This window comes from Haemorhous mexicanus, chromosome 1 (assembly GCF_027477595.1).
Source record: "Haemorhous mexicanus isolate bHaeMex1 chromosome 1, bHaeMex1.pri, whole genome shotgun sequence".
Classification (NCBI taxonomy): Eukaryota; Metazoa; Chordata; class Aves; order Passeriformes; family Fringillidae; genus Haemorhous; species Haemorhous mexicanus.
In genome coordinates, this window is record NC_082341.1 from 18661731 (window position 1) to 18683453 (window position 21723).

Below are 21723 nucleotides of genomic sequence, written 5' to 3' on the forward strand. Positions count from 1 at the left end.
CCCCTCCCCACTGAGAACAAACAGGAGCCGTGGGACAGCGGCCACGGCTCCTCTGAGTACAGTCATTGCTCTTGGAAGGGTGAAAGCAAAATCTGACATCAGCCCCAGGGCTGCAACAGGCAGAAATACCTGTCCAGTAAGCAGAAATACCCCTGGCCAGTTTTTCAGCTATGTCACTGTGACTTGAAAGGAAAAATGAACATGAAAAATATTTTTTGAAACTTTTTGTAATAAAATTTAGTAGCCTTGTGCAAATCAAACTGATCCTCTCATGTCATGTTAACAGAAATATGCCTTTCTTCTAAAAGACTCACATTCACAAGTCATATACAATGATAAACATTATTCAAGTTTATTAACAAAAGCTTTGTACATATCTTTTCATACACTTGGAATTTTACATCTAGTCAAAATAACAGCACATTTCCATCTTACCTTTTGTACAAATTGTTACAGAATATCTACCAGTGGGGCGAGTAAGTAAAATAAACCACTGGTTTACTTTTGTAAAGTATCTACAAAAGTGATTTGTGACATTTTTAAAAAATTCCCCAGAACATATAAAAATAAATTATTTTTTACTTTTTCAATTAAATCTACTAATTAGAAATATTACAAATCAAAATATCAATGTTTTCTTATGAATTCTTCACAATACAAAACAGATTCACAAAACTTTATTTACAGAAATGAGGTAAGAACTGTGCAATGTTTAACTAAGAAACATATTGCAGAATTAACATGTTCTTCCAAATAAGTACACAGTGGAGGTCTAATTACAGCTGGGTCTTTTCTGCTAATAATTCCCACCTCACTCTTGATTAGTGGTCATTACCCCCATTTAAACTGTCCTTCACCACCCTGCATAGACTCACCATGAGATCAGCAACTGCCCAAAGTGTTGTAACACAAGTTCACCCGTTTCACCCACTGGGAAATTTTAGTGGGAAATGATAACTCACTTTTTTGGTAATTTATTAGTGAAAAGTGACCCAGGTAACAATCTGCCTGAGCTCTCTACAGTGGTATAAACACCTCTAGGAAAGGCAGAACAAGGCTGCTGGTGCAAGACAGAGTATTCCCGCTGCTAACAAGGACACCTCTAGTGCATGATCAGCTGTTTGCAGCCATTTCAACAAAATGGAGGTAGCAACAGGCACTTGGTTTAGGCCAAACACTACACAAACTTCTTCCAGTGTGGCCTTCTCATCTGGTAAGAAAATTTTGTCACTGGAACCAAACTGGTTCCTTTAAAAACCTCAAAACTCTAAAACCTACACCAAAATTAATAAACTTTGGATTCCATACCATAATTCTTATTCAAGAAAAACTCCGACTGTACAACAACAGGAATTTAAAGGAATAAAAAGTTCAGAAGTCAATTCCTTTATGAGTCAGTTTCCAAAACAGGTGTGTAAAAAAAAAGAAACTATGAACAGCAAGTTCCAGCTGCCATTACAAGCTCAGTCTAAAAGGATCTATTCTAACTGCAGCAGCAGTTCAGATGGGCTGGGGTTGGACTGTTAAAACTACTGCTCTGAAACCAAAGCAATACATCACTGCAAACAGTTTATAGCCTTTAAATCTGTGAGATTAGGACTGAAGAGTAAAGTGTGTATGTTCTTCCATTGCTGAATTCGTACTTAGTACCATCATATTGACAAAATAATTATGATTTGCAGAGTTTTATCTACTTCACAGTCAGAGACATTAAAAAGTATATCCATTTTAGTGCAACAAGAAAGCAAATGAAAGCCTACCAAAAATATCCTTATGAAAATTATTAACCTCTTGCTGTGCAGTAAGAGTTCCTTGTTGCTCTTTTTCAATCTGCAGAAAGGGAACCCAGGGTTTGCAGCCACATGAAGTGCTAGAACAGCAGGACGCGCAGGGCTCAAGTGTCATTCAAATGTCAACTCTTCTCTGATGCAACTGGTCCAGTTTTATCATTGAGCCTCTGTGTAAAAGAAAATACTTCTAAAAATCAGATTATAACATACAAAGCTAAGTAAAATTCAATTCACAAAGATGACAAAGCAGCTGAGGTACATTCACTAGAGCCATCTAAATAGTAACTGCTGCATTGTAAAAATATTGTAAATGTACTACAGAATGAAAAGTGGGAAGAAAGAAGAATAAAGAAGCAGTCCTGTACTGAAGCAACTAATGCTGAAGTCATGCCACGCAGCATTAGAAAACATCAACTCTCCTACTTTTCTTCCAACAAGAGTGGCTGTTTCTGGCTGTGAAACTGCAAGATGGCCAACAGAAACACCAGGTGACCTCTGCTACATTTTCCCACTGGAGAGGGCTGAAATCTGCACTTCTCCATCCGAAGAAATACAATTTCCAATTTGCCCCATCACAATTCTTTCTTTCATATATTGCTACAAAGACATTTCCTGCAAGTATTGAACAGGACTGAGCAAAAATCTCATTCACTGAGCATTCAGAAATTTCTGAAAACCTGTTTCAACTGCAAATGAAATTAAAACAGCTGAACTCTGGCAAATAGAGAATTTGTTAAAAACAGTTCAGCAACCTATGCAACTTGTCTCAGTTCTAGCCATAAAAAAATACAAAATCAATTTCAAAAGAAATTTTTGGTAAGGACTTTTGTTCAAAAGATGTTCTGAAATTTCTTGGAATTATTTACAGCTAACTGTTAACATAAAAAACTGTAATGGTGTATTTGTAAAAATACACTGCACTGTACAGACCTAGTAATGGCCATTTAAAAAATCAAAATAACATCACATAGAATATTTTGTTTGGATGTATAGGGGTCTCAATTCTATTCACTACTAATTTTTGGAAAATGAGGGGAGATCCTTTTTAAACAAATGAGAACAAACTGTGAACATTTCCAGGCAAGGCCAGGAGGTAAGCCCTGTGCCAGCACGTTTGCTGTGACAGTCAGTGACCATTCACAGCTCTGACATTACAACTGCCCACAGCACAAAGCTGAACAAAAGGAAGTGCTCACAATTTTGAATGGAAGGAAGCTGTTTCCAGGAAAAATCATCTTGAAAACTCATCATTTATGTGGTTTGTGTCTGGAAGTGCGTACTACCTGGAAGTAAGTAGCCCGAGCTACACAGGAGCCCAGCCCAAGGCCTCCACCACAGTGATCCTAAAGTAACCAGAGGATTTGGGAGTGGGGAGCAGAGAGGGGACTCATATTTAGCCCAGACTCTCCCCACCTGCTCTTGCAGACAAGCTGCTCGCTCTTCTCTACCACTACCACTTGCTGTCTTCTCCAAGGAATGCTGAAACTTTCTGTCTTCCTGTTCTATTCATCCTTTGTTTTTCCAAGTTTCATATGCTCCTTCCTTTATCCTTTTATCTTAATTGTAGGACCCTTAAAGAATGAAGCCTATTCTCTGAATTCTTGAATAAAGAATTCTTGTCTTGGGGATGGAGACTATGGACAAATACTGAAGATAATGGAACATCTTTACCAGAAAAATGTGTCTTGTTTCTTTATCTGTCCAGGAGAGGTTTTATTACTCGATGAAACAGAAGAGCCTCTCAGCATCCCAATGCACCGCCTCATTTTCCTAGGCCAGCACCAAGATGCACACAGCACATTCTCTTAACTCAGATTCCACCTTCCCTGCAATGGGCTCCTCACCTCTCAAGCCATCAGCTAATCCCCACAGCTCCACAGGGCCTGAGGCCTGGCCAAGACAAACTGACCATTAAGGTGATAAAAGGAATGATCCACAAAACAGTGGACACACTGGGGAAGAAGTAGGATGAGGAGGACTGCAGTTGTAATTACAAGAGGAAGGCAAGGGTCACTGGATTGGTGTCCTGATCCAGAGAAGCAGCAGTATGCAGCAGACATGTCTGGTGTGACTACAAGTTCACACATTTCTGAGCTTCATTTAAGTGCAGTCCCAGGCTCAAGAAAAATAAAATAAAGACAAAAAATCCACCATCTTTGATTTGTGAATACAGGCACATAACCTGCTTCTCATCTTTTAGTTACCTCTTGGAGGTACTGCATGGAAAGTGAGGTGAGAAGTATACTTACTGTCACCTTCTGAGCTGCATTGTCTCCATGAATTGAAAGGAATGGGTTGGTACCAGCTGCATTAAGTGGTGAGGCCTGTGTGCCTGAAAGTAAGTTGTTTATGGGTATCTGTGCTCCTCCAGTAATCTGCAATTGCTGTACTTCAGACTGATGGTGTTGGTGATGGTGATGTTGTTGCTGTACCAATTGATACAAAAGAGCCTGATGCTGTTCCTTGAGTTATATGGGGAGAGGGAGGAGGAAGAAAAAAAAAATCAATAATTAGTTGCTGAAAAATAGCTCCTCCCTGGCTTCCTGCTTATCCAGATCTTCAGTCAGTGCAACCCTTAAACTAATCCCAGCTAATTTAGGTTACACTAATGAAGTTCCATGAGACTGTGGGAAAGAAAGATCCTGTCAGACTTCCTGAAATCAGTAGCTCAGTAGAAGTTCAGCTAAGCCTGCTGGCCTCATCAGGCCTCTGTCAGAACAAACATACCTGAGAAAACTGTACTAAAACTACACAATTAACAATACAAATAGTTAACCAGTTACCCAATGCCCTATATGAATACTGCAAGCAGAGCCAAGACAGCTCAGAAGACAATATCCAAAATTCTTCTGCTAGTGTTCCAGTGGAATCAAAGACAGGTCACATACTATTAGAATCCACACATGCTCCCAAACTCTGCTGCCCACAGCTGATGCTGAGAGACAAGCCTCCATGTCCACACCGGACAAAATGGAACTCAAGGCACTAGGGAATTATTATTCTAGCCATACACACAGCCATTAGTACCTAACATTTTACATGAATATCATCCAAAAAGGTTGAAGCAACTGAAAGTCTAAAATATTATCCAAGCCTTTAATATCTAGTTAAATGCATTACTACTCTATATTAAGCTGAGGAGTTTATCCATGCCTTAGAATACAATAGAGGAATAAATCATAATTAACTGAAAAACTTACTGATGTGAGTTGCTGGGTACTTAGTAACTGCTGAAATTGCTGGTGCTGTTGATGAAGTAATAGTTGTCTCTGTTGGTCAGAAAGCAATCCTAGTCCCGAGGCACTGTAGGGTTTGACAGGGTAATACTGTGGTTTATATGGAAGTATGGGAACTTCTTACTTCAGCTTTCCATTAAAAAAAAGATGTGTACAAACAGACAGACCCTATTTAGCATTTGATTTCATACTGCAAATATTGTCCAACTGTCCAGTTGCTATTTCTGACACCATCCCCAAGTCTCATTTATGCTGAGCAACAGCAACATCTTGCCTGTAATAAGTCTACTCCATGCACATTATTTGAAACTCAGATAATAATTACCAATTCTAAAGTACTTTTCAAATACTTTATACCAAAAGGCCAAATTTTATATTACAAGACAGCTCTTACCAAACTTTAACACTTAGTTACCAAGCATTTACTTTACCCTGGTTTCCTTCTAATTCCCATCTTTTGTGTCATTCAAACCACTCATATTGCCCACACCTGGTCTGTAATTCAGCAAACACCTTCAGCCTTGCAAGGGGCCAAGGGATACTGCCATGGAATGAAGCTGCCTCTGCTTTTGCCAACTACTTCACTCCCAGTCTCTATTTTCATACCTACATAAAACTATCTGCAATATTTAGTAAGCTGGGCAGGAATAGATCCAGCTGACAACTAGGCTGTAAATAAAGGGTTTCTTCAGCTATACCAGTTTACTGCAAGACCAACAGCATGAACAAGGGTGTGTTAGGCATAGCAGACCAGGAAGACAGCTGGATTTACTCTTTCAGTAGAGTCTTAGCTTTTACTAGTTTTAAACACCCATTAAAATATTAAGGTGTTATTTCATGATAGGTTTATCCTGCTGTTGAAAAATTAAGCATTTCCCTTTCAGCTGTACAACTTCTGTCCTCTCCCCTCATACTGGGTCTTGAACAATGCCACCTGTGGGAACTGAGCTGAAACTTTAACCAATACAGAACACACTGACAGATTCTCTATTAATGTAGATGAGGTCACTGTGTGATGCAGAAGTTCCAGTAAGAAGGTGTGCATAAGATGACAGGATTGCTTGTTGGGACTGGCAGTAAGGAATTATTCACCTAAATCAGTCACAAATCCACACCATTAGGCTACAATCATGTAGCTCCTCAGGGCATAATATTTATCTTGCATTTTTACAGCAGCCAGCAAACTGTAGCCCAACTCTGCTGTAATTTGACTTTGTCTTAACTAGCCAATATGCTAATACCCAAAGCACCACCATTCTCTCCTACTGGGACAGGGCAAGCCACATTTAAACTTTGTCTCATACTTTGTTGCATGGTCTCAGCACTACAGGACACACCTGGTAGGCGGCAATTTTGATTTCCTATAGGGAAAGGGAAGCCTGTGTCAATTGGACGTTTATGGGGTTGGAGGGAATCCACCCAAGGCTACTGAGGGAGCTGATGGAAGTGCACACAGAGACACCTTCAAACATTTTCCAGCAGCCCTGGCTGACAGATCTCGAGATCCCAGCTGACTACAAGATAGCAAATGTGATGCCTGTCTTGAAGAAGGGCTGGAAGGAGGATCTCAGCATCAGGCCTTGTCAGTCTGACCTCTGTGCCAGGGAAGGTCATGGAGCAGATCCTCTTGAGTGCCACCACACAGCTCGTACAGGACAGCCAGGGGATCAGGGCAAGTCAGCACAGGTTTGTGAAAGGCAGGTCCTGCTTATATGACCTGATCTCCTGTGACAAGATGACCTGTTTGGTGGGTGAGGGAAAGGCTGAGAATGCTTCTACCTGGACTTAGGTAAAGCCTTTCACACTATTTCCCACAGTATTCTGACTAATATTACCATAATTTCCTTCTTCTCTTTTTACCTCACTTTTTCTGTATTCTTCTATACTGGAATGAATCTTCTCTGCTGTTTTTGTTCATTCTTTTATCTCATTCTTTCTTTTTCCCAGATCATGTTTTACCTTTGCACTTCTTTTTTCTGCTGTTCTCCCTTCTCTTTAATCGCTCTGCCTGCCTCTCTTGCTCTGCATTGGCACTTGAAAGAAAATACCCTCAGTCAGCAGCTGAGATCTCAGTGTCTAGAAACAAAACCGAACTGCAGAGGACAAAATGCTGTGGCTCCCAAGCTTCCCAGAAGAGACAGTTCACTAAATTTTACCACAGAGCTTTCTTTAAACCAGATCAGCCTGGAATGTAAATTTAATCCTTTCTAGCTTCTCATTAAAAGGTACATGATCAGTCTGAAACTCTCCATCCTACACTCTTCTCTGGTTGCGAGAATGTAAAGAAACAATCCTATCTCTTTCCTCAAATCACTTAATCTCCCACTTGCTGGCAATCTGTACTAAGCCATCTTTTTTCCCAGAAAAGGATCAACTGTTTTTCTCTGTCGAATGAATGTGGGTTCTTTTACCTATAACTTGAAACTGTCTCCAACAACAGTGTGCAAATCAGTGTTTTCTCACCTCCTTGTGTGCCACAGTTAGAGAGTTCATATAAGGACAATATGCATACAGAAGTCTTCATGTATTGGTGAACACTTTGCCTATCTTTCAGATTAAACTGTTGGAACAGATTCTGAAGTTTGTGAAGTTGCTGTAACAAGCAACTGCCAGGAACATCTGGCAAGTCTTTTAAAATTACAGAACAATACCCCGACGTTAGAAAGCAGGGCTGAATTCTCATGCAGCTTTCCAACATGTTGCCAATACTGATTTAAACCACCTCCAACCTTGACCTCAGCACACAATCTAACCAGGGTCAGAGAGCTCACATCACCACGGCACCAAACCTTTGAGCCTGCCTGCGCTTGGTACCATTCAACCTTCCCACCAGGGCAATTCAAAGAGGAGGGGTACCCTGGGAATTTCAACATTAAAGAAATAGTCAAGCAATTGTCACTGAAGCAGCACCAAACTCCAGCCTGGCAGGTGTCCCAGAGAGTTCCAGAACCAAAAATTTCAACCAGTGGAAAGTATTTTTTTGTCTTTTTGTCTACATATCTTTTTTTTCTTCCTTCAAAATCATCCCAGAGCCTCTTTTTGCAACTTAGTTCCCATAACAAAACCTACTTCCCATATATTTTTTCATACATTTCACTAAAGCATTTCTAATGGGACAAAGAGGAATGAAGAATGCACGTTATTACCAAAATCATATAAGCACTAACATTACCGAATTTTTCCCTTCTAAACATATGACCAGAACTACTGAAAAGTCACAGAAAATTAGGTTAATTGTGAAACACCTCAAAAGGAAGAGGACCTGGGAAATAATGTGGATACACCCAAATAAAGCAGAAAATTGTGTGAAAAGTGCACTTTTAAATTTAATATAAACATTAATTTTAAATTAGCATTATTGAGGGAGCAGTGCAGAAAGAGATCATGCCATAATAGAAGCAGAGAAGTGGAAGTGCTGACAGACTTGTACAGCATAAGCTTGCTGTACTGTAGCAGAAAATAGGGAGTCACTGGGACTATTCCAGTCTCTGCTAATGGTTAGAATGAAGGCTTAAAAACAGGATACTGGCTGCAGTATTTTGCATGAATTGGAACGTTCTGCTACTGGGCTAGACAATGAAGAGTTTCAGCACTTAAAATGGATATTAAAAAAGAAACAAAAGAACTTCTGTATTACAAAGAGAAAGAAATCATCTGTGTAAAAACAAAATAATTTGAGACAACAGTGGCATGACTGGCATTTATCATAACTGATATATTCTGGCAGTACCTGAAAGTAGAAAGCAGCATGAAACTGGTTAATATGATTGATCTTCTCTAGTATTTCTCACTCCTTCTCACACTTTTGGGGAGAAAATGCAAAATTTTTGTGGTTTTCACAAACCTCTGATGCTCAAGAAAGACAAAAACTTTTCATGAACAGAATGTCTTGTTTATCCTATGAAACCTCATGTTCACAAAGGACATAAACTATGAAAAATACAGGCTCCTCAGGAAAAATCTAAGGACATCCAAACAACAGGATATATTTGGAAGTATCAGATTTTATGAGCCTACTGAAGCAATACCACACAATGATACAGTACACAAATATTCAGGAGCTGCCAAACCAACAAGAAGTGAAGAAACTGGAAATTAGGGATCCCTTGCATCATTACAATATCATATGTCTTTTTTTGATGGATAATCCATCATAATCTCCAAAAATAACCTCTACTTAAAGACAAGTAATCTGCTCCCTATTTACAGGCACTTCTTTCTACACAGAACTGTAGTTCTCCTTCCTAAGGGAAGGACAGGACAAGGGGTGTGGGGAAGGGGAGCAGCAAGAGTTGGCCCAGTCTCTGCTCTATCTAAAAATACTTCCAGACCAAGAAGTCCATTCCTCCTCCTGGAAAGCAGCTGTCTCCTTTTGTTACCCATTTGCCTTGCAGCTCAAGCAGCAGCAGTTTATGCTACTGACAGTACCTGGCTTTGGTGAAAGGCTGCTAGGAATACTCACAAATGAATCTTTTTATGCATTTAGAAATCCGTAAGAACACTGCTTGAAAAGCTAATTTTGTTGGGTTTTGGAGTCAGTGCAGGCAACTGAAAACCATGCAACTGTATTACAACTCTGGTTAGTTATGCCTATTACATCTTGAATTACACGACCATATACCGATCTCCCCCTCCCCCCTTCTTACTGCAACAAATGGTAGTTTTTCCAGTGCTCCTTTAATCCTGGAAAAAAATCTGGCAGGACAAAGAATATTGTTTTCTGAATTTAAAAATAAAAGGCGCTGAAGCACATTTACATAATTACATTTGTTTGGGAATGTGACTTGATTAAAAAGCAGGAATTCACTAGGATTCCCAAAAGCTCTAGAGAAAACTTCTTTAACTTGACTACTTGTGCTTCCATTAAATGCCTTCTCACTTTCATTCACAGGCCAGGAGCAGAAGTGACTCTGACACTGATAGGTGAAGGAATAAACCGTGTTTTTGGAGTAAGACAAAAAAAAACCCAGCTAGCCCAAAGAACAGCAGGCACTATGAGGAAAAGCATAAAATCAACAAATTCTTACCTGTTATTTAGCGTGGTTGGCAGAGGATGTGTTGCATTGGGTGGCACGGTGGCATGAGTGAGAGAAGGGTTCTGTGATATTGTTGCTGGGGTCTGAATTACCCCATTTAAAGCCCCTACAATTCCATTGATTGCCAGCTGGCTGGCTGGCAGTGCTCCAATTATTCCACCCACAGCCGGCACTGCAGGAATGGTGGAGGTTACAGTCTGCATACCACTAGCCAGTGCCCCCACTGTCACACCATTGACCTGCTGAACTCCGGGCACTCCCGAGCCTTGCTGGGCCGGACTCTGCCCAGCAGGTGGTGGAGTGGAAAGCGCTGATGAACTGCTGGTGCTTTGTCCGCTGGAGGTTATCTCCTGGTGTCAAAACAAACAACAAAGCCCCCTCAGCTGCATAAAATTTCACCTAACACCACAATGCAAGGACTGGGATGAGTTAACTTGTAACAAGTTTAGGTTTAGAAAAATGAAATTAAAATTACCTGATTTAATACAGGAAGAGAATTGTCCGGTAAAAAACTGTTTCCCAGATGAGGGCTTTTACTGCTGTTCAAGGAATCAGTGCTAGGTGCTAAAGTAATTATTTCAAAAAACACACAGTGGTTAAATCTCTGGAACATGTAAAAAGATTCAGAATAATTATTTCAAAATTATGATAAAGCTAAACACAGAAAATGTAAGGTCAACTTTAAAATCATTGCTGAATAGTAAAATATTAACTAAGTAATTGGAGAATCAATAGAGTCAAACAGATGTGCTCCAAACTGAAGTAAAAGAGAAACTGCATTGAAACAAGTAGTAATAGTTCAGAAAAATAAAACCGATTGATGTTTAAACATTTAACACATCAGCAAATACTTGGTCTATATTCATCCTACATTTATATTCATCTCCCATCAACGGCATGCGTGGATGAAATAGATATTTCATATAAATACATGTTCAAATTACTCTGACACTTTAATAATCCCCTCTACTTACGTGCTTGTACTGGAAAGGCATGTACTTGATGAGAAGGGCTGGGGTTTGAAGTTATTGTTGGAAAGGGCACCGAAAGCTGTGCATTGAGAAGCTGCAGTCGCTCCTTCTTGGCAGTCAGATTCTTTATCTGTTCTTCCAACCGCCTATTTTCAACTTGAAGTTGGTGTAATGATTTAAGCATTCCTAAAACTAAGACAAAAATGCCCACATTCTATTCCACAGCCACACTTAATGAACAAGTAACACCTTCATTCAGTTTTAAATTCTGCACTGGATTAAGACTAGCATATATGTGAAAATATACAATTATTACAGATGCCTGAATTTTAGTGGAAAGATTTAAGAATAATTTTGAGTAATTTAAATTGCAGAAAAAAGTTCACAGTGTTTTGTGGTAGTAATTTTGGAATACCTCTATACCCTGGGTTCAATACTGATAGAGTAGCATCGTTAGGGCCAGCTTACATTTTAAGCAAACAGCAGTATGTGATAACTTAGCCCAAATCAGAATAGGAAAGTATTAGTATTTTAATAGCACAGGTTAACTGCATAGCTGGGATAAATCCAGTTCAGTTGCAGTATTAGGAATTGCAAACCTTATAAAACAGAGAAGTTTGACAAGAATACGCTCATATTCAACTAACAGGCAACCAACGTTTATATAAAAACAATCAAGTTTATGAAAAGGGAGTTTTTCTGATTTAATGATTTGCCCAGTGAATCAGGAATGTATAAGGAACAAAGGAAAAACCAGAAGTGCTCCGACGTGAAGTTGTCCCGGCGCACCTTGGCGGGAGCTGCGAGCGACGATCTCGGAATCCCCCAGCAGGGAGCACTCTGTGAGCACCGCACTTACCCCCCGCGTTCCCGTAACGAGGGCATCACCTTCTCCACTGACCTGCTTTTTACCAAGCAGTTTTCTCAAATTCCCACTTGGTTTCAGAACCTGGAGTTCCCAACCAGTACTAGAGTGCGACTGTAAAGCCACAGGCATGGGCTCCTTTTTTTTCTCTTTTTTGGGTTTTTTTTTTAAATTCTAAATTGTATTTGTTTAACATGACCTCTGGAGCTACTACAGACATAAGTCTACTGGTATAGGCACATCTGGTCATTTCCCAAGGATTTAGCTTTTATCCCTCCTCTTCAAGAACATACAAAGGAACCCTCAGTGAGCTCAAATGAGATGCAATAAGACTTAGCTAAACCTGTCCTCCAGCTATCATGTTTAAAGGATTATCCCTGCATGAATTTCCTCACAATTAGCATTTTTGTCAGGATACCATTCATAAAAATACTAACTAGATACCTCTTTATACTACCAATGAGAAGAATAATACGTTCAATAAAATATAACACAAACCATAACCTGGAATAAAATAAATTTTTTAACATATTCAGTGATTGTCTTTGATACTGATACATTACTTTATATGGAGATCCATGTGATCTACTGATCACTTATGCTTTTAACATATTCATTCTTGGACTATTCCACTCTATTAAACATAACTTGAGAAAATAATAATTTGCTTGCTTTAGGAACTCACAAGAAAGGCAGAACACAATAAAGACACGAAAACCCAGTAGGACACCTGCCTGATATTTGTAAATATTTTCTTTTCAAACGACAACAGAAGCAGAAAAGCCAGATTTAACAATAAAAAATTATTATGCCAATTTATATCACACAGTATAAAGAAAAATGGGGAACTGTACTACAGTATTTATAGCAGTGGATCCAAGAGTTCAGAGTTCTTTTCCAAACTCTGCAACTGGACCTGCAAGTTACTTCCTCTTGCATGACACAACTTCCCCATCTATAAAAAGACATAATTACAGAGAAGTCTTTTGTACTCTACTGATGCCATGCACTAAGAACTATGCTAGAACTGCACACCACAGTTATATTTCAATTCACAGCAGAAAATAAATTTTATTAAAATTCTTGGACAAGCACAGAATAGCAGTTCTGAGTAACAGTCGGCAAAAGTCATAATAAACAGATTGTGAGTACTTACTGTCACTGGGGGTGCCTTGCTCTAATAAAAACTGTTGTCCTTCACTCCACTGCCTCTCGAGAAGCTGTTCTATGCTGGCTGCTACTGGGGGCAAATTTTCCCCACAACCATTCCCTGATTGATCATAGCGAATCTGCAAGCTGCTCACAGGGGATCTGTTGAAAATATTGCATTTTATTGTTTAAAGAAAAGGATGGAAGGAATGTATTAGAAAAAGGCTGTTGAAATTTCTTATCTTATATCAGCTCTTAGCACCTACATATCTTATGCTTCCAAGACTAAGTTAATTCATCAAAATCACTAAGAACTCCTAGTTCTCACTGCCAGGGCTTTAATAAAAGAAAGACGTATTATTACAGTGTGAGAATTTATACTGAGAAAGCACATAGCCTCTTCTTGCATACAGACTAACAAGACAGTAACTGACAAACAGCATTGAATTAAATTATACAACACACACTCCTACAGCAGGAAACCATTATAATATGGATACACAGGGCACTGACTTCTGGGGCAAAAAAAACCAACCCACATCAAACTTCAAACCTTTCCCTGAGAAAACTGGGAAAAATAAAACCAATTTGTTAAAATTATCATATAGAAAGGCCACATATAATTCCACTAACTTGTTCTAAAAACAGTCATGTAAAACTGGATTTTTGAAGGACTACATGAAAGTATTATTTCACAAGGATCAGAAGTTATCCTCTGCCTGTACTGTGAACACTTAATATACCTCCTTTTTTACTCATGATCACACACAGTTCCAAGAATAATCCCCTTGCCACATGTCTTTTCTCATTCAGGAGAAAATTAAATATTCGGCACAAAGAAAGCTGGCTACCTCTCTCAGGCCCTAGGAGAAGGCTTCTTTTGCACTGGATGGGGCACAGTTTAACTTGTGAGCAAAGCCAGATGTTCGGTGAATTTCTGACTCAGGCTTCTGGTCTCGTGTATGCAGGGTCCCATTCCTCCTATAGGACCAACACCAAAGCCCACTAAAAGCTGGTTCTTGGTTTTGTTGTTGGGGGGGAAGGGGGAGAGGTGGTTTTATTCAATTTCAGTGAGCTCAGATTCTCAGATACTAGTTATTACTGCAAGCAATTGGTGCCATCATGGGATCACAGCTGTACTGTTCCAACCCTAGTGCAAACCTACCAACAAGACCACCACAGTCCCAGTACAGGACAACACAGAGAGCTCAGGAAGTCAGTGTGTTAATTATGATTACCATAATAAGCAGTGGTCACAGCACATTAGCTACCTAATGACTGTGCGAGCATTTTGTAGGCACCAGAGCAAAGATTTTTACGAGTAAAGGTTTTAAGTAGGTGACTTAAGAGCTCTGTTAAGTATTTATAAATAGTTCCTCTTTTGCATACAGGAAGAAAGGAAAGCAAAAAGAAAAAGTTAAAAAGCCCTGATGAATGGGTAACCAAGGTAGTGGTTTTTGACAAGAGATGACAAATCAACAGCATGTAACAGTTCAGCACAGAGACAGCAAAAGCAGTCTTCAAAGACACTGTTTACACGATGGAAAGCAAGAAGGAAAGTTTATGCAGAAACATTCTACACAGAGGTACTACACTTACACTTCACACAAACAATCCACTTTAAAAAAACAAAACAAAACAAAAAAAAAACCCAGAAAACAAATACATAAAACCACTGAACAACTCCACCAGAAACTTCTCTCTGTTTCTGCATGTTCCTGAGCAGCACGTAATGCTGCCCTAACAGATTGTGCGTTTAGAATTATAAATCACCAACAAAATTCTTGTTGGGCTTTGGACTGCTTCCTATCAATTTTGAAAAGGCAGAAACAAAGCAGTACATGACGGTATAACCTCTGCAATCATTCACTGGAAGCTTGTACAAGAGAAGGATTAAAAAAAAAAAACAACTAGATTTCTGTGTATTGCAACATTACTCAATCTCTCCTCTTCCAAATGCTCATCCTTTAGAGAAGACATGGTTCCTACATGCTAGGGTTGAATCCTTATTCCAAATAGTATTTGATCAGAGTTTCCAAGAAGATTATAAATGCACGGTGTGGACTGGTCCAGTCCTGCCATGGAGATGAGAACCCTGTTTCACAGCTTGCTTGCTTTCACAACTGTTTTTTGGTTAAGTTTGGTACAGCTACCTATACTATAGGGCATTAATTAGAAGCAATACTGCATTTAGATACAAGCATGCATACAGATTTCACTGCAGGTATTACGTAACACATTTTTAAATCTAAGGTTAAGTATGGGGTAAAAAAAGTTTAAGTGCTACCTTGGGAAAAGCAGCAATTCCTTTGCAAAATGGAAACAGCTCACATATACCAGTTACATTTATATTTCTCATATATGTATTAAAAGTTAAAATACGACAGCTTAAACATCAAACGCTGTGGTTATATTGGGGTACAAAGATATAACAATATGAATTGGAAATGACCATACAAGCTCATGAGTCACATATGTCTTCTCCAAAGAGCTGCAATCAGCTGCGTCATCAACAGCAAACAAATGTTCTGCAAGTGTTTTTATTTTAAGCAACTCGCTGAAAATCACATGGTTCTTTCGGAGAACTGTGTTATTTATGTATCTCATAAGCTTCAAAGGGAACAGAGTCAGAACTTGCAGCTAAATAATTTTAATAGATAAAGCAGGTAACATTTGGAGTTGCAAAGTTTCCAGACAGCAGATTTTTTTTAAGTTAGCTTTTTATTCACTATAAACCATATTTTAAGTAACCAGTTACTTATTTACTGAAGTGGGGAAAGTGGGGAGTTACCTACACATTTTAGAATCCTTGACGTACTGTAACCTTTTTTGTTGTGCAAAGCAGAGGTGAAATTCACTGACTACTGAACTTAACTGAATAAGAAGGTTTACTAAATTTTTTCCATGCTAGGTATTTCAAACTAAATTTTTCCATCTTTCAATTCTGTTACTACAGCACTGATTTCTCCCCCCCGCTTTCTCTCATCCCACCCCCACCCCCCCTTGGCTTGTTTTTGAACAACCCTGCCAAGCAAAATCTCCCTCCTCTTTGCAAAGTGCTACAGCTTCCGTACACTGCAGGAAGCTTTTCAACTGTGGACTGAGGTGGCCTTTGTATCATCCAAACCTCCTTTAGCACCCCATCAAAACCATTTGGTATTTTACCATGCTGCAAGTACTGTACTCTATATACCCTGAACATACACACTCTGTAGAAGCATCACATTTATTCCCAAGTATTTGACCAGAAGGCAGACTGAACACAGCTATGACCGATGCAAATAGTACAAAAATCAGGTCTCTGTATATTAACTAAGAAAGCATTAAAACTTGTAATTACCACAACATGTATGCATAAGAGAACTAATTAATATAAAACCAAAAGTTCTGTAATTTCCTAATTATTGAGCATTTCCCTTTGCAAAATTCTTTGAAATTCCTTGTCTGTATATATCAATTTATATGCTAATGTAAGTATACATATTTATGCTAAGAATACCATCTAATTTGTAAATTCTCTATTTATTATTTTAGAAGGAACGCATACTGGAAAACTTAAAAACAAGTTCATGACTAGGTAATAACACCTAAGTATTATAATGGATAATCTCATCCCATCCAGAAAGATGTCTCTTGATTAATTAAGGAATATAATACAAGATCAACAACACCAGGCATGTACATTAAATTACCTAATTTGGAGATATCTGTTATAAATTACCATCATAAACACATGCTATAGCAATAAAATTCATTATTATAGTGCTATTTCTGTGTATCTAGCATTTTTTAGCTATCCTAAAATTTTTTTTCACGATAAATCTTTTTTTCAGATATATCTTTTTCATGGTGAGTCCCTAAGTAAAAAACCACAGTAGTAACACCATAAAATCTACCTCATATTGGATCCAGTATGGAAAATAAAGCTAAAACAAAGATTTGCTTAAAATACACAGAAAATATTACCGAGATATTTAAAATACAGTATTGAAATTTTTACAGCAAATATTTTAAATCAAAATAACATGGTACAGTTTCAGCAGAATTCTTATCTCAAAGTTTTCTAGCAAATATGAATTGCAGCAGAACAAAAAAATACTTTTTTCTACAGAGAATCGCTACAAATTTTGAAGTTGCGAGGGAAAAGGAAGAAAATATTTGCTTGGAATTTTTACTGATATTTAATGTTTCTTATTCTTGTGATCATTGTTAAATATATAGGATTCTGGAATTTTTGCAATTACTAAACTAGGATTGTGGTAACAAATCTGAAGAGATAAGCAGTACATATGGATTAAACAATAGATAAATCCCTCTAAAGCAAGACTCCAATTTCTTAAGTAAGGGAGTAAACTAACTTACCTATGAAGCTTAATTTGTAAACCTAATTTCAATTGATAGAAGAGTAAACTTCAGCACAATTTTAGCTCTCTGGATGTATCAGGGATTTTTTAGAAGGATATACAGATACAAAAATACATGTATTTATACATGTGTGTTTATATTTTTATATATATGGGCTTTTAAAACACTTTGGTATTGCTGGTAAAAAGACAGTGAAGTTTGCAAATCTTAAAACATTTCCTCTGCCTGCACTCTCCAATGTAAATAACACTTACCGTGGTGAGAGACTTCCTCTGGGTGATCCTCCTCTGCCAACAAGGCTTCGGCTGTTATCTCCGAGATCTTGATCTGCAGTGTAAATATTTCACAGCTGATAAATCGCCTTTTCTTAGATAAGAGTTTTAATATCTGATGTAGATATTTTTAAAATACCTTCAATCTCAACTTCTATCTGTAGTTACTGCTGAAGAGTGAATAAGTAACTAGTTTAAGATTGCTGAACTGTAGCATGTAAGGTGTTGTCCTTACACATTTCTGAGGCTGTACCAGGCCATGGATTATGTTCACTTCTTTCATTCCTTTCAGTTTTACAGCACAGAAGCGTGGTTTGCATTTGCAGTACCCTCCCCTCAGCCACTTTTAATTTGTACGGTGAAAGTAATGAATCACAGCTGTGGACAGCTAATCTGTATGCTTATCACAGCAAATCCTGATGCTCTGTATTTTTTTAACACTTTGCATCCCAAAACAACTCATAAAATATATAACGTATTAAACTTACTGCTGCCATCTAACAAGCACACATTATTCTGCGAATTTACTGAAAACTTTATGAAAGCGTATAATTCACTAATTCCTATTTATAAGCAAAGCATAGGAAAGCCCCTTGCTAAAAAGGTAGTAAAACAAACAAAAAAGGCCTCATTAAATATACGAAAACGTTTTGCTTGGAAGGACTCAAAAGGGTTATTTTCCCTATGGCCTCTCAATAAAATAACCCTATCTGCCCCCTTCAAGGTTGCCCTCCCCCTATTCTGAGTCAAGCGACCTCCGACCCCTTGGAGGGCAAAGACATGACTGATCCATTCTTGGTAAACTGCTAAACTCATTCCCTTCCCCCAAACAGGCATGACTACTACGACATGTCAACAAATCCTTACGGAGGGAATGAAACAAAGCAAAGCCAGCGGCTCATTAAAACCGCAGCGGAGAGCCCACGGTACCAAATGCCAATCGGTAAATATTCACAAGATTATTAAATGCTGCACAAGTTCTCTAACGGGATCTCTTTCACACGAACTTGTATGTAATGCAATTTCATGAATTATGCAAATAAAGGTTTCAACTATTCACGACAAAACCCAGAGCTGTGTCACTCTGGCTGCAAAGAGCTGGGAACTGAGCGCATCAATCACAGGAGTCACAAGAGACACTGGTGCATTCCTGCCTGCTGATGGCTCTGCTTAAACATTTACATTTCACACACCGAGGGAAAAAAAGGGGGAAGAAAACCCGTGCCGTTCCACAGAACTGAGAATTCACTTCCAACACAGAACAACTTTGTACAGACATTTAATAATCAAAAGTTGAGCAGAAATCAAAAATACAATTTAACAACCTTTTCAAAAACAAGGAGTTCTGTGAAGCTGCACATTTGCACCGGCAGGGGAAGCTTACCTGCTTGGCTGTTTTCAGACTGAGCTATAAGTGCTGCCATGGCTGAATTTGGATTCAGCCTATTGCCGTACATGTGGGATGGAGGCAGACTGAGAGAAGATCCAGGTAGGGTGTTCGCCTGCAAAAAAACAAATGAAACTTGAATTCTTATTTTATAATGGGGAGAAATGCTAAATGTATTTTAAAGAAGCCTTCTTAATGCACTTTAATTATTTCTGCACGTTGAATGCTTTTTAAAACAATGTCTTTCAAAGAAAAAAATGCTTTCCATTTGTGAGTATAGAAACAAAATTGCGGTACTTCGGAAAACAGATCAGGTTTTTAAGTGTGTTGTAATTGTGGTTGGCAAGATCTTCTAATTAAAGAAAACCCTTCTAATAAAAAAGTACTGTAGCAAATATTAAAAATACCTAAAGTGCATTTTAAAACAACCACAGTTTGCAGGACGGGCAGACTTCCTTGCGATCCTGAAGAATGCGCTCAATGCTAGGACTTAGTAGCATGGCGACCATGTGGTTATCCTACTAATTATTTAATCTTATTAAACCATTTACAAAATAAGGGCAGGTAGACAACAGATGTCTCACAAATGCTTGGGTTCCTTACATCACAAGCCGGCTGTGGAGGTCAAAAGGTCCAACTTTCAGCTCTATAGTTTAACTACACAGAGCCATATTTCCTTTGCTCGGCTCCGTCATTAGTAAAACGTGCACAGTATTTTGTTACTTCCTATTTTGATAGACTTGGAAGCCTGGTGTTTTTTTGTTTTGTTTTGTTTTTATTTTAAAGAACGCAAACAGCCATTACAAGTATGTTTTCTATACAATAGGGGGCTCCGGGAACCACAGCTTTGCCCTGACCCCATATAAGGAACTGTATTTTTGGCAGTTGGCCAGCTCTACTTATTGAAGAGCTCCCAAAGTTTGTGTTCATTCATGTTGCTAACCACAATTCTGAAGGTCTCTGCTGGGACTTGTGCCAAACAAGCGAAAATGAACCCTTAAACAGATGAAGCTAAGGAGGCTGGCCAAAATCTTGCATAATCCAATGCAATAAAAATACCTTCTTCCTTGGCTGCTTATGCTTTTTCCCTTTCGAAGAAAAAAAGATTTGTGTCAAATGCTAAGTTGCAGAGACAAGTAATCAAAGAAATAAAAGCACGGCTGCTTATTTTAAAGGCATTTTCCTACCTGATAAAAAACTATTTCAGAACAAAGAAAAGACTGGGAGGGGCAGAGGGTAGAATCAAAGATACACAAACCTGTGTGATCACTGGTTTTAAAATTAATCTTCTAAGAAAATGCAAACAACCTTTACAAATGAAACTTTTTTTGAAAAACAAAAAAAGAAGGTGAACAGTAAGGAACTCAATTTGTGAGACATTTTGACATGCATAACTGCACACAAGAGACAGGGGAAACATACTGGTTATTACAGCAAAATATTAGAGTATAAACTATGTCTCTGGAAAGAATCACACACTACCATTAACTTTTGGCTTTCTGCCAACATATTAAACTTGATGAATGGACTTTTATGAATTCACACAACTGTTTTCAATGATGCTTTATTTACTATATACTGGTGAGAAACTGTGCCTGATATTTACATTCTTCTACTGTCACAAAGTTAGAAAAAGCCACAAGCAATTGCTTACAATGATCAGGGGTTCATTCACTTTTCAATTTATAGGTACATTCAAGATTGCTAGACATGGAACCACAGTGTCACTTCAAATCTGGCTGTTACTTCTTCTGGTTGTTTGTTGGGGTTTTTTTTGAGAATTGCATATCTTCAGTAGAATGAATCTGAATAATTTCTAAGTCTTAAAAATAATGCAAGCATTTCCACCTACCCAGGTACAAAAGCTTCCAGAATGCAATATGAATTAGTACTGTGACACTGACAAAGGCAGCAACACTGCACAGCTCCTGCTATTTTTCTCTAAAAAATGCCCATAGGGCAGTTTCAACTTAACTATTGCTATTCCTAGCAACCTTCAGCTGTTTTCCCCTCAAAACCAAACAAACTTCAGTCAAATCCTTTTACTGATAATAGTCCATTCTGTAAGGTTTTAAGAGATTCAACGAGTATTATCATTCAAACATATCTAAAAGGTCAGACTAGGAAAACAGAAGTTTATATGATGGTATGAGTTCTACTCATAGTTTTGAGGGTTGAGTGGGGTCAGGTTTTAAGCTCTAAACACCAGGTCTTAGTTCTGTTTAGTTGTATCATTTTTCCCTAAAATATTCAGTTTTATTCCAGTAAGTGTATGTACTGCTCACATTTTACACAGAAGTTTCTATACTTAGCTCTCAGTCTGTGTAATTCACTGCAAGGCTGCTTAAAACTGTGCAATAGCACCCATATATTGACTTATGATGGCATGGTAGTTATATATGTAGTTTCAGTCAAATAAATGTGTATTCCCCAAGTGAAATACACATTTATTTGACTGAAACTTTAAGAATAACACAAATAACTTTGAGAATTTTCTGGAAGTACCTAAGTATCTTGAAGGGAGTTGCTAAAGTTTGTTAACTATCACACCACAAAACAGAATGCAACAAAGGAATTAAACGTTTGCTAAGTGGGTTGATATAACAGATCAAAAGACTTAGCAGGATTTAAACAATATGTAAGAACTTGAGT

The 21723-nt window shown here is 38.2% G+C and overlaps 1 protein-coding gene across 4 annotated transcripts in view; it reads right to left on the reverse strand.

Moving 5' to 3' along the window:
• Positions 1 to 328: 328 nt before the first annotated feature.
• The window catches only part of MLLT10 (MLLT10 histone lysine methyltransferase DOT1L cofactor), a 121648-nt gene continuing 100253 nt past the window's right edge, over positions 329 to 21723 (reverse strand). For 3 of the 4 annotated variants that reach the window (XM_059841946.1, XM_059841953.1, XM_059841960.1), the window contains 9 exons: positions 19069 to 19186; positions 17667 to 17739; positions 13055 to 13209; positions 11037 to 11225; positions 10538 to 10626; positions 10054 to 10412; positions 4991 to 5093; positions 4040 to 4252; positions 329 to 1974 (listed from right to left, as the gene is read on the reverse strand). In XM_059841946.1, coding sequence (XP_059697929.1) covers positions 1906 to 1974; positions 4040 to 4252; positions 4991 to 5093; positions 10054 to 10412; positions 10538 to 10626; positions 11037 to 11225; positions 13055 to 13209; positions 17667 to 17739; positions 19069 to 19186 — 1368 coding nt within the window. In that variant the 3' untranslated portion in view covers positions 329 to 1905. The remainder of the gene's footprint in view (positions 1975 to 4039; positions 4253 to 4990; positions 5094 to 10053; positions 10413 to 10537; positions 10627 to 11036; positions 11226 to 13054; positions 13210 to 17666; positions 17740 to 19068; positions 19187 to 21723) is intronic. The other variant, XM_059841936.1, reaches the window with a different exon arrangement.